At 42.7% G+C, this 13,559-nt stretch overlaps 1 protein-coding gene across 8 annotated transcripts in view; it reads left to right on the plus strand.

Annotated features, from left to right (window-relative positions):
- Positions 1–13,559, plus strand: part of L3MBTL3 (L3MBTL histone methyl-lysine binding protein 3) — a 153,301-nt gene that overhangs the window by 118,893 nt on the left and 20,849 nt on the right. For all 8 annotated transcript variants that reach the window (XM_045011477.1, XM_045011474.1, XM_045011475.1 and 5 more), the window contains one exon: positions 4,381–4,545. In XM_045011477.1, coding sequence (XP_044867412.1) covers positions 4,381–4,545 — 165 coding nt within the window. The remainder of the gene's footprint in view (positions 1–4,380; positions 4,546–13,559) is intronic.

Consider the following 13,559-nt stretch of genomic DNA (forward strand, 5'->3'; position numbering starts at 1 on the left):
CATTGCGACAGGACTTCTGGCAAAAATTCTCCGCTATGATGGAGGAATGGAAGACCATAGCTAGGGCTTCCTTCCAAGCAGCCCTAGCCGCAGCTGATGTGGCAGCCAGAACAGTGTCTTTGGCTGAGGTCATGAGGAGGTGTTCTGGCTCCAGTCTTGGGGGTTCCACCTGAGCAGTCCATCTAAGATTTTCCCTTTGAGGGAACTTCCCTCTTCTCTGAGCAGACAGACTCAAAACTCTGTATGGTTGGAAAGATTTCAGGCCTACCCTCAGCTCCCTGGGCCTCTACTCCCCAGCACCTTCAAGAAATCATTTCAGACCTCAACAACTGACCTGCTTCTCGGCTCTGGTGCCTCGGCAGGACCCGTTTCAAAATGGAGCAGGGGTTACAAGCACAGTCAGCTGCCCCCTCCACCTCATCCTCACTACCGGATTCACAGATACCCGGGAGGCCCCAAACGGAACTTTTGAAGGGGCACCCGAGGGCATTATGTCAGTTCCCTTATTGGATCTTGCCCCCTTTTTGTTTTCAGACCAACTGTCCCACTTCAGCCTGTCATGGCCCCTCATCATCTCGGACCACTGGGTGCTGAGTACGGTGGAGGAAGGTTACACCCTTCAGTTTTCTTCCACCCCTCCCTACCACTCCCCATCCCTCTTATGAACAACTTCTAGTCTAGGAGGTTCTAGTCTTATTCCTGCAGGTAGAGGCTGTGGAGGAAGTGCTTCAGAATTTGAGCGGGAAAGGGATTTACTCCCGCTATTTCCTAATATCGAAAGTCAAGAGAGGGGGTGGGGGCTTCGACCCATCCTAGACTTGCGTCGCCTCAAAAATTATCTCAGGAAACTGAGGTTCCACATGGTCTCCCTGGTCTCCATTATTCCCTCCCTGGTTCCATGAGACTGGTATGCCTCAACTCGAAAGATGCCTATTTCCACATCTCCATCTTCTGGGGCCACAGAAGATTCCTCAGATTTATTGTAAACCAACTTATTGCCAGTTCACCATCCTCCCATTTGGCCTGTTAGCAGCCCCTCGGGTTTTCAAAAAATGCATGCCGGTGATGGCGGCCTTCCTCAGAAGGCACACCATTCAAGTCTATCATTACCTTGATGACTGGCTGTGATCAAGGGCTGGTCCAAGGGTCGGTGAAAGCCAGCATCAGCCTGGTCCAAGCCACCTTCTGTGCCTTGGGCCTATTGATAAATGAGCAAAAGTTGTCTCTTGTTCCCTCCAGAGGATAGAGGTTATTGGAATGGTGCTTGATTCTACCTGGTCCAGAGTCTTCCTCCCAGAGTCTCGGTTCTAAACAATGCGGCTTTGATATCCAAGGTCGGGCCAACCTGGTCATGATAGTCCATTTTTGCCTCAAACTTTTGGGTCACATGGCTGTGTGCATTTACGTGGTACGACACACAAGACTACACCTAAGATCCCTTCAAGTTTGACTGGCTTATGTGTACCATCACCACTTGGAATAGGTGCTTATAGTCCCCATTCTGGTCCTTGTCTCTCTCGACTGGTGAAGAGATCCCCGTTCAGTATATGCAGGAGTTAACTTTGTTACCCCCCCCAACCTTCCATATCCCTAATTTCAGATGCATCCAAACTACGTTGGGGGGCTCACCTCAAGTGCCTCAGGACCTATGGTCCCAGGAAGAGCTCTCCCTGCACTTAAACGTCAGCGAGCTCAGAGCAGTCCACTTAATTTGCCAAGTGTTCCTACCCCAGATTACGGACTAAGTTGTATGAGTGCTCACGGACAACATGGCAGCCATGTTTTACATCAACAGACAGGAAACAGTGTGTTCCTCTACCCTCTATCAAGAGGCCATTCACCTGTGGGACGTCTGGGAGCCTGGCAGATCACCTCTTTCACCAGGTCTTTCTCTTCTCACCACAAGTAATCCCTTCACTCAGAGGAGACCAGATCTATCTTCCAGAGGTGGGGAATCTCCTCTGTAGACCTGTTTGCAACCAAACAGAACAGGAAATGCCATCAGTTTTGCTCACTGCACAGTCACAGCCCTGGCTCACTCTCAGATGCCTTCCTACTGCCACTCTCAACCCTCCTGGACTTGATCTCGCAAGATCACACGTTTATTCCATTTGAACCTCAGGACCCTCTACCTGACCACATTGAAGCTCCATGGTTGAACCCGGCAGAGCAGGCCCCTTCAGAACAAGTCCATCAGGTCTTGCTAGGTAGTAGGAAACTGTCTACTAGAGTGACTTATCTAGCCAAGTGGAAGCATTTCTCGGTGTGGTCTTCCCAAGGAGGATTCTCACCAATTCAGTCACCCTTCCAGTTCGTGCTAGAATACTTGCTCCATCTGAAACAACAGGGCCTAGCCATTTCATCTCTCAAGGTGCATCTGGTGGCTATCTCAGCCCTCCAGTGGACGGTAGGTTTGTCTTCTCACACGAAATGTCCATCTGCTTCCTCAAGGAATTAAGAGACTTTACCCTCAAATTTGCAAACCTATCCCACCATGGGACCTAAACCTTGTCCTGATAAGACTCACAAGCCCCCCCCCTCCCTTTGAGCTGCTGACATTGTCCCCTCAGTCGTATCTCTCCTGGAAGATTGACTTCCTGGTAGCAATTACCTTGGCCAGGAGGGTCTCAGAAATCAGGGCCCTTACATTGGAACCCCCATATACAGTGTTCTATATAACGACATGGTTCAACTGCGCCCCCACCCAGCATTCCTCCCAAAGATGGTCTTGCAGTTTCATAATAATCAGGCTATTTTCTGGGCAGTTTTCTTCCTGAAATCGCACAAGAATTCAGAGGAACTGTCTCTCCACACACTGGATGTTAGACACTCCCTGGCCTTCTACATTGAGAGGACCAAGCCGTTCCATAAATCCATGCTCCTCTTTGTGGCAGTAGCAGACAAGATGAAGGGCCTACTGCTTTTAGCCCAGAGAATTTCATCCTGGATCACTTCCTGCATTTGTATGTGCTATGAGCAGGCAGGCGTCCCAACTCCTGCCATCTTGACTGCTCATTCAAGAAGAGCTCAGGCTTCATTAGCGGCGTTTCTGGCCAAGGTCCCAATCCAAGACATCTGCAGAGCAGTGACCTGTTCATTGTTAAATACCTTCTCCTCCCAGTACACTATCACCCAGCAGGCAAGAGATTATGTCAAGTTTGGTAGAGTAGTGTTGCAATCCACATGTCCATGAACTCTGAGCCCTCCTCCTCGGGTACCCCTAGGGAGTCACATACCGTGGAACGGACGTGAGCAAGCACTCGAAGAAGAAAAGAGTTGCTAACCTTTCCATATCTGTTGTTCTTCGAGATGTGTTGCTCATGTCCATTCCATGATCCACCCTCCTGCCTCTTTGTCAGAGTTAGCTGGCAAAAAGGAACGGAGGGGATGTGGGGCCATCAGGCTCCTTATACTGGCACCTGAGCGCAGGGCACCAGAGGTTGCTAGAGCTGGTCTGACGGATATCACTGAGGCAGAAATCTCTGGCGACGATGCACACTGCACACGCACACCTAACGTGGAATGGACATGAGCAAGACCTCTCAAAGAGCAACAGTTTTGGAAAGGTTAGTAACTTTTTTATTAGAAGCACTGGGAGAAAATGGTTGTGGTGGCAAGGGGCTCCTAATATGTTTATTTTCAACAGTTTCAGGCTTTTACACCAAAATCAATTGCAAATACCTGGAGTGGGGAGGGGTTTGCAATATTTCTAAGGGCTATATTTGAGTGAAATGTGCTAATGGTGACATTTTTGCAGTCCAGAATTTCACTCAGTTTTCACTTATAATGCCCTTGAATTTGGAATATGTAGTAGTTTAAGTGCTGTTTTCATGGAGAAGCCCCACTTTAAGTTAAAAACAAAGAGGGTGTTCAGCTATTAGAAGTTCACTATCTGGTTAAATTATCCCCAAATTGTAGGATTGTGCTAATGTATTAGAACTAGAAAGTAAAATTGACTACAAACTGACTAGTTCCATTGGTGCCTACAGTAACTTCACTTCAGTGGGAATAGTATCAGGCCCTAATCTGTTTTGATTGTCCAAGACACAAGAATGCATACATTTTTTAAAGCAAAAACTGTGAAAAGAAATTTTAAAATTCGTTTGTATTCATATTATACTGGTAGACTTTTCAAAAGCACTCAGTGTTGGGCGAACTCTACTCCCATTGAAGTCAGTGGGAGTTTTACCTGTGACAATGTGGAAAAATTTACACCACATTTTGGAGCAAGTGGCAGTGAGCCTCCAATCCCAGGTCGACAGACTTGAGCTAGGAGGGCTGGTGAGTGCTCTAAAAATAGCTGTATACCTAGTGCTTTGAAGTTGTGAGATCCAGTTTTGTCAGCTCAGATTTCAAAACTTTATCAATTTATTTTAATAGTGACAGAAAATGTCCTAGCCCTGGTCACACTGGCTCAAAATCTTCAGCTCATAATCGATCATCTGGGAAATCTGTGTCAGAGACGACAAAGCAGGAAGATACAGAAAATAAATCTCCTTGCAAAGAGCTTCTATTATGTGATGCCAAAGACAAGAAACCCTCTAGGTATGTGTCTTTCAACTACCTTTGAAATATGGATTGTTTGGAGGCTACATGTGAAATGCAACTTGTTACATAAATACAGTACAATGATTTATTAGTGAAATTCCCAGGAAGGCATGAGGAGACACGAGGAAGCCATGCAGTTGTCTCTAAATTAAATACTAGAATAATAGTGTGTCATAATGTATATAGCTAGTGAATAATGCAAAGCATAAGGAAAAATGAGGGGATACATATATTCCTGAACAGGGAAATTATTGACTCTATAGAGGTAAGGAATTTCCCTGCATTCTCCTTAAAAATAAATCACATTTTTAAATGAAAAGTGCTTATTTAGCTAACTGAGGTTTTGTATTAATTGTTTGGGCTGAAAGGAGCAAGGTGTGTTTAAGCTAGTTTTGAAAACAATCTAAATTTTAAAACAAATTTAAAGCTAGTTTTTAAAAGTAGACACTTTGACTAGTGTTATAGAAAAGTTATTGTCAATATATGTGAAATTAAAATGTATACATTTCAGTGACTTCAGTGGGACTTCATATGGGTAAAGCAATCTACTCAAGTTAAACTCATTGCAAATTTGAAGCCTTATTTTGGTGGCTATTATCCTACACTAGAATGAGACAGCCTTCCTTAATTCTATGCATCTTCATGTTATCTCAAACATTCATAACACCCATATTATAAGTGATGATAATAGCAAATTAGTTGAGATACTGTTCTCTGCCTAGGAATGTTAATCAAGTAGAGTAGATATCTCAAAGTAATGTTTAGATTATTGAAGTTTGCTGCTTAATTAAGAAGCAGTTCAATCCCCTGAAACTTGGATCTACTCAGTGATTTCTTTCTTAATTAAAGTATCTGCAAATCTACTTTTTGATATAGATGTTTACGAATAAAAAAAAGAACATAGCAGTAATTGAAAACTTTGAGTAGACGCAGCCATGCATTCCACTTAGGTGTGTGCACACCCAGTGTAAATTTGTCTACCAGTACTTGTAGAGGGGCAGCACTAGCACCACGTGGCTGTAGCCTCTCCTCTGGGTATATGAGGCGATGCTGCCCCGAACCTCTCTCAGTTCCCAGGGTGGGTGCAAGGATGTTTCATGCCCTAGGCAAAACTTCCACCTTGCGCCCTTCCCTCCCCCCGAGCCCTGTGGCAGCTCTCCACACACCCGGAGGCGCCCCTGCCATGGCAGCTCCACCCTGAGAGGCCCCCCATGGCATCTCCCCCCAGCCCCGGGAGCCATGCGGCAGCTCCCCGCCCCAGCTCACCTCTATCCGCCTCCTCCCCAAGCACGCCGTCGCCGCTCCACTTCTCCTGCCTCCTAGGCTTGTGGCACCAATCAGCTGTTTCGTGCCGCAAGCTTGGGAGGGAGAAAAGCAGAGCGGGGCGGCGTGCTCAGGGGAGGAGGTGGAGCAGAGGTGATCTGAGGCGGGGAGCAGATCCTCTTTGTGCCACACCCCCCCTGCCCCATGTCCCTCCGCCTAAATGCTGACAACAACTGGGGCGGCTGAAGATCCGGCTGCCGCCGAAGGACCCGAAATTCCGCCCCCCAAATGCTAGCACCCTAGGCGACCTCCTAGGTCGCCTAATGGGTTGCACCAGCCCTGTCAGTTCCTTTGCACCAGCCATGGCTGGAATCCGAGTTCTGTGTGGTCTTAACCTCACAACCTCTCAACTAGTTTAGTTTTCTCTTGTAAATAGTTAGTAGAACACTGAGTGTTAGATTAGCATTAGTTATGATAATTTAAATTTTCTCGGTGATGCCCTCAGGGGAGTTTAAACACTGTTCTTCGTGTGGGGGAGCAATTCCCAACTGTGGTCCCTGCTTCGGTACTGAGGCGATCATCAGGCTGGAGACTGCCGTGGGGTTCTAAGTATGCTTCCACTTCACATTCCAGAGCAGGCACCTCTCTGAAGAAGCAGAGGAGCCATTCCCTGTCGACTGCCGAGGGAAAGGTCGTATAAGACCAATCGAGACCACTCAAGGTCTCGGGGTGACTCTTCCACCTCCCCCAGGAAAACTGTGGACTGGCATGGAGTTAGCTGCGCCACTGTAAGGTCTCCCGTGTAGCTGTTCTATGCCAGTGAGAGAGAATTCTCCTGCCAGCATAATTAAACCACCCCAAACAAGCAGTGGTAGCTATGTTGGTGGGAGAGCATTTCTGTCTGTGGACATAGCTGTCCACACTGGCACTTTTGCTGGTGCAACTTATGTCGGTCAGCGGTGTATTTTTTCATACCCCGACTGGCAAAAGTTTTACTGACAAAAGGGCTAGTGTAGACAAAGCCTTAGTTTCCCAGACCTGAAGAAGAGGTCTGTGTAAGCTCGAAAATGTCTCTCTCTCACCAACAGAAGCTGGTCTAATAAAAGGTATTACCTCACCCACCTTGTCTCGCTAATATCCTGGGACCAGCACGGCTACAACACTGCATATTTATGGTACCTCCAGTAACTATTGGTTCAAGAAACTGACGCATTTCCAGTCTGTGAAATCAGAAAACAAAATTACTTTATGGGGAGAATATTTGTAATGGAAATAGTCAACTTTATTGCAGGTACTAGGCATATAATCTTTAAACTTACATGCAAAGTTTAGATTACTGGAGTCAATAGAAAGTTAATCCATTTCCTGAAAATAGATACAGTAGATTTTCCATAGAAAGTAATAGAAAAAATGAAGTAATACTTTTATCAGTAATAGTCAAGATTTTTTATAATCCCAAATATGATTCTTCACAATAGACACTGCTGCCTAAAAGAGTACCTTTAACAATTTCTGTTTAAACTGAAATTGGGTTTGTGAAATACAGGACAAAGCAAAGAAAAATTAACGTAGGGCCTCTTATTTTGATCAATAGTATGCCAACAGAAAATGGAAGAGAATTATATAATTTGTGTGTGTGTGTGTAGACAGCACATTCAAATTCTATTATTGACTCTCTTTTTTAATAAGTGGAAAATATATCATAACTCAAACATCTTGAAACATACAGAGTACACAAATTGAGATAAAAGATAAGAAAAAAAATGATCCCAGCTATCTTTAGCTAGTAGAATAAAAGGTAAATTAAGTATCTGGTTATACCTCCAGGTCATTAAAGATTTTCCTTATAAAATGTAGGCAGCAATTACAGTACTGACAATACATAAAGGTGTTTTTAATTTTATAATAAGCAATTATGGCCTGATGCAAGTCTCATAGAAATCAATGGAGAGACTTTGAGTTCAATGGGAGTTGGATCAAGCCCTTAATGAGCATGATACAGTAACTGCAATCAATTGCAAACAAACAAAAGCTCACTCTTAACCTATTAGAAGGATACAATCATGTACAGGGTAAAAGATAATTGCCTCAAACTGAATAGTCAAGGCCAAGATTTTCAGAAGTAGGAGTCTAGATTTAGTCTTCTCAATTCATACATAGGTTCCTAAATTAGTGGCCTGATTTTTCAAACATGCTGAGTCCCCACTGAATGCCACAGGATTATCTTTCAGTTTAATAGAGAAAAGGGGGCCATTGTGCCCTAACTCTGAGTATACAATAGATTTTTATCAAGATACCTGTTAAAGGAACGTGTAAAGCTCAAAATAGTTTATCACAAAGCTGAGGAGGTTTCCAGGCTCTCTGGCATCCTGTTACATATTATATTATATTGTTCTTGTTGTTTTGTTATATTATTAAATGTTTTCACAACTCTTGGTAGGAATAGATAAGGGTATAAAAATTACGCTAGTAACTACTTATTTAAAGTGTTAATTAGCATACTAGATCATAAATTCTCTCTTTTACATGTTTGGTAGGATGACTAACCATCACTGTTTACAATCTAGCTACAGCTGATTGGACAGAATCTGTTCATGGAACATATAATTAGGGCTATCAATCACAGTTAACTCAAGCAATTAACCCAAATAAAATTAACTCGATTAAAAAAATTAATCACGATTAATTGCAGTTTTAATCACACTGTTAAACAATAATAGAATACCAATTTAAATTTATTATAAATATTTTTGGATGTTTTTCTGTGTTTTTAAATATATTGATTTCAATTACAACACAGAATACAAAGTATATAGTGCTCATTTAATAGTATTATATTTTATTACAAATATTTGCACTGTAAAAAAGATAAAAGAAACAGTATTTTTCAGTTCACCTCAGACAAGTACTGTAGTGCAATCTTTATCATGAAAGCCCAACTTACAAATGGAGATTTTTGATTTTTGTTTTTGTTATGTAACTGCACTCAAAACAATGTAAAACTTTAGAGCCTATAAGTCCACACAGTCCTACTTCTTGTTCAGCCAATCGCTAAGACAAACAAGTTTGTTTACATTTACGAGAGATACTTCTGCCCGCTTCTTATTTACAATGTCACCTGAAAGTGAGAACGGGCATTCTCATGGCACTTTTGTAGGTGGCGTTGCAAGGTATTTTTAGCATGTCTGGCATGTACATTTGTATGTCCCTTCATGTTTCGGCCACCATTCCAGAGGACATGCTTCCATGCTGATGACGCTTGTTTAAAAAAAAAATGAAATTTGCGACTGAACTCCTTGGGGAGAATTGTATGTTTCCTGCTTCATTGTTTTACCCTATTCTGCCATATATTTCATGTTATGGCAGTCTCAGGTGATGACCCAGCACATGTTCGATTTAAGAACACTTTCAGTGCAGTTTTGACAAAATGCAAAGAAGGCACCAAGATGATATTGCTAAAGATAGCTACATCACTCAACCCAAGGTTCAAGAATCTGAAGTGCCTTCCCAAATCTGAGAGGGATGAGGTGTGGAACATGCTGTCAGAAGTCTTAAAAGAGCAGCACTCTGATTCAGAAACTACAAAACCCGAACCACCAAAAAAGAAAATCATGGCATCTGACTCAAATGATGAAAATGAACATGCGTCAGTCTGCACTGCTTTTGTTCGTTATCGAGCAGAGCCAGTCATCAGCATGGAAGAATGTTCTTGGGAATGGTGGTTGAAGCATGAAGGGGCATACAAATGTTGAGCATATCTGGCATGTAAATACCTTGCAACGCCAGTTACAATAGTGCCATGCCAATGCCCATTCTCACTTTCAGGTGATGTTGTAAATAAGAAGCAGGCAGAATTATTTCGTTTGTCTTAGCGATTGGCTGAACAAGAAGTAGGACTGAGTGGACTTGCAGGCTCTGAAGTTTTACATTGTTTTGTTTTTGAGTGCATTTATGTAACCCAAAAAAAATCTCCATTTGTAAGTTGCACTTTCACAATAAAGAGATGATGCACTACAGTATTTGTCTGAGGTGAATTGAAATATACTATTTCTTTTATCTTTTTTACAGTGCAAATATTTGTAATAAAAAATAACACTATAAAGTGAGCACTGTACACTTTGTATTCTGTGTTTGTAATTGAAATCAATATATTTGAAAATGTGGAAAACATGCAAAAATATTTAAATTGGTATTCTATTATTGTTTAACAATGATTAAAGCTGATTGATCATGATTATTTTTTTAATTTCTTGATTAATTGTTGTTATTTTTTTAATTGTTTGACAGCCCTACATATAATTTTTTAAAATATAGGACGGTGGAGGGAGGAATGCTATGTTATGTTGGATTCCTTAATCTCTCTCTCTCTTTATTTCACATGAAGAAAGAATATTTACACAATATTATTAAATGAGTAGATAGGGATATTAAAATTGCCATGCTTGAACAGACCAATTTGGCCATCTAATTCAATATTCCACTTTCAAGAGTAGTTTAAACTTGATGTTTCAGGCAAAATAGAAACTCCCCTCTCCTCCCCCAATATAATTATGCTCAGAAATTAACCAAAAGTCTTTAGAATGTCCTTCTCCACATAGATTCTATGGACATTTTAGGAGAACCTTTGTAAAAAGAAAATTGGAGCTTGTAGAATTAAATTCAGTCAGAGCCTATGAAAACATGAATAAAGTAACACATTTATTTTATAGTTAATTTATTTTAAATAAATAAAATTGACTGTTATTTCACCTAGATCAGGCTCTATTTTTTCCCAAAATTCTTCCCGTAAGATTTTTCATACCTCTTTCCAGATCTTGCACCTAAGATCACGTAGTGCCCTCAGATTTTCCCAGGCTGTTTCCATTACAGATTTTCAGACTCTCTTTCCCTTCCTCGTAGACATCCATATTTTTTTAAATGTTAGAACATTCAGTTATTTGCACCTTTAAAATCTGCAACTTTTTCCCCTTGGGACAACCTTTCAGATTCCTCCAATATGCATTCCTCCAACATCCTTCAATCAGTTGTTTTTTTCATGTGCATTTTTATTAAATTGATACTGAAATATATATATTTTACTGGCATCATGCAATTTTTAGAGAAAATAATTCCCATGATATATATATATATATATATATATATATATATATATATATATATATATATATATATAAACACACTCAAGTGAATTTACATAGCAAATGAATTTAAGTAGTAAGAACAAGACAAAAAAAAGAGGGGCAGAACAGAAAATAGCTCCATGTTCAATCCTGAAATGACCTGTGCTAATATGTAGGCATAGTTCTCAGACGTGATTTTAATCATATAATTCTAGCAAAGCAGACCATGTTTCTTCAAAGGGACAAAACTGTGACTTTACACAGAGACTCTCTCAAGATAGATCAGTCGGCTTGTTGTAGTGAAGAGCAAGTTCGACTTGTTCTTTTGCCTTCCATTTTTCTAGGATGTTATTTTTTGTGAATTAATGAAGTTGTGACTACATTGGATAAATCCGTTCTCTCTTCATTGTATCAAGGAAATCGAATTAAACTGTGTAATAACCTGTTGCCAGACACTTTGAACTATCTGGCAGTTCCACAGCGTGTGTCTCAGTGAACCATTCAGCTCATCACAGTTTTTATGATAATTTGCATTTGGCCATCTATCCACACCTTTTCTGTAATCCAGCATATCCAAAGCAGGATCTATTCTACAACCCAGCATCTCCCACGATTCTGATAGGAATGGGTTTATTCCCTTCCTGTCTGCAGTTTCTGGAGGCTGTGCAAAGCTGCAACATAGTCTGTGCTAGACACGCTCCCCTTTCCTACTTCCTACCAAATCTTCTGCCTCGGTGGCAGTAGTCAAGTGGTGGTTTGCTCCGCTCCTGTCTTTTTCTGCTTGTAATTTGTAGGTATTTGGGGGCAGTTAAGGTGTTTTTATTTATATTCAAGCCTCCTTTCCTCCTCCTGGTCCTGGATCTGAACAGCACAATGGTCACAGGTCCTGGAGCCTCTGTTGCACTTGCTGTCCTCACCTTGCTTCCCCACCAAGCTCCTCTGCTCCCCTTTCAGGCATGACAGAGCAGCTGTACAAGCACTGGGCAAACTCCCAAAGGTGCACTGCATGTTAGCCAGCTTTCTCAAGGCTGGCAGAAGGTAAAATATGCCCAGCCGGTACCCAGCCAGCCAATCCTATCTGTCCTAAGGCACACGGCTCTAAGTCAGACAGGCATGTTGGGGCCGCTGTCACCCCAAGTAGCCTTGACTCCACTGCAGAAAAACCTGACCAGGAGAGACCGAGCAGAACAGGGAGAGGCTCTGAGAAGTAGGTGGACTTTATCCAGCAGAGCCAGGGGATAAGTCCTGGGGTAACGAGATCTCAGAGCTAAGACCCTTTCTGGTCTATGGGTCCCCCCACAAGTCCTAAAGTGGGTCCTAGCATCCCTGGGGAGAGCAGCAGGGCTCCTACATGGCTCCCCTTCTTTGCACCATGAATTAGGGGGTTTTCATGATACTCTGAGGTAAGTCCTGCAAAACCCAGAGACTCTGGGTCTCAAAAAGGCAAAAGCAAATGTGTCCTTCACAAGGGAGTGAGTACTACTGTTAAATTAATCTTAATAAACTAGTGGGATGAAAATTAGGGGTTTATCCCCCTTCTCCTTTGCCTTCTCCCCCAAGGGACTGATTGCTGGGGTTTATCTTCTTCACAGAGTCTCTTTCACAGTGCTCTGTACCACACTTATCCTCTCTCACCCCCTGACTCTGCAGTATGTCTGGGCATGCAGAGACTCCTGTGCCGCCCTGCCTTAAGCTGCAAGCTAAGAGAAATTGTGCCTGTCTGGCTTTCAGCCCAAGAACCCTCACTCCACCAGGGAAAGGGACTAAGCTTTGAGGCAGCAACAGAGTGGGAATTGTGCCTTCTGATCATGAACCATAAACCCTTGCTCTGCCAGGGAAGGGAGCTCAGACTCTGAAAGGGAGGAAAGGGTCTCCCTGTTTACCCCTCCCCTGCTCCACAGACTGACTCTATATTAGAGCCTGGAGCACTTCAGCTAGCCTGTGGCAGACCAGAGGCACGTGTGGATTCCACTCCCCACAAAGTTGCACCTTCATGGGATTACAGAGAGGTAAGTGAGAATTCCCTTCCCATGTTCAAAATTACCCTGATTTCTTGAGTAAAGCTCCAGGTGGTACTAGGTTGCTCCTACAGCACTTACTTGGGTGCTAGCCAGCCTGGCGGAGTAAGCAGGCAGCCTTTCAGGCTCCCAGGGACAGCTGACAAGCTGTTTTCACAACTGAGTTATGTGTTTCAGTAACTCTCCTCTCTGGTGTGGTCCCCAGACCAGGATCAACAATGTACTGCCTCCCCCCATAAACAGCCAGGGGATGAAGTAGCACACATGCAAAAAAAAACTGTCAGACTTTTCTAAGACAGGATGTCAGTCATTGGCATGCAAGGAACTTGTTAATATTAGTGAAGCATCTTTCTTGTCAAGCATTATGATAATATGTTTTCCCATTGTTGCCTCCTTTGAGGGCATCATAAGATCCAAACGAGGACACCTGATTAAACCAAAAGTTAAACTAAGATATTTGTTTATATATGTAAAAAAAAAATATTGGGGAGCCTACGGTTGGTGCAGCAGTAGCTCCACCAGTCACAGCTTCAGAAGGGGACTTCCTTCCAAAACACCCCAAAGACCACAAGAGTGGCACACTCTGCAGCCTCAGCTATAACTGTTCAGA

Source organism: Mauremys mutica, chromosome 3 (assembly GCF_020497125.1).
Source record: "Mauremys mutica isolate MM-2020 ecotype Southern chromosome 3, ASM2049712v1, whole genome shotgun sequence".
NCBI lineage: Eukaryota > Metazoa > Chordata > Testudines > Geoemydidae > Mauremys > Mauremys mutica.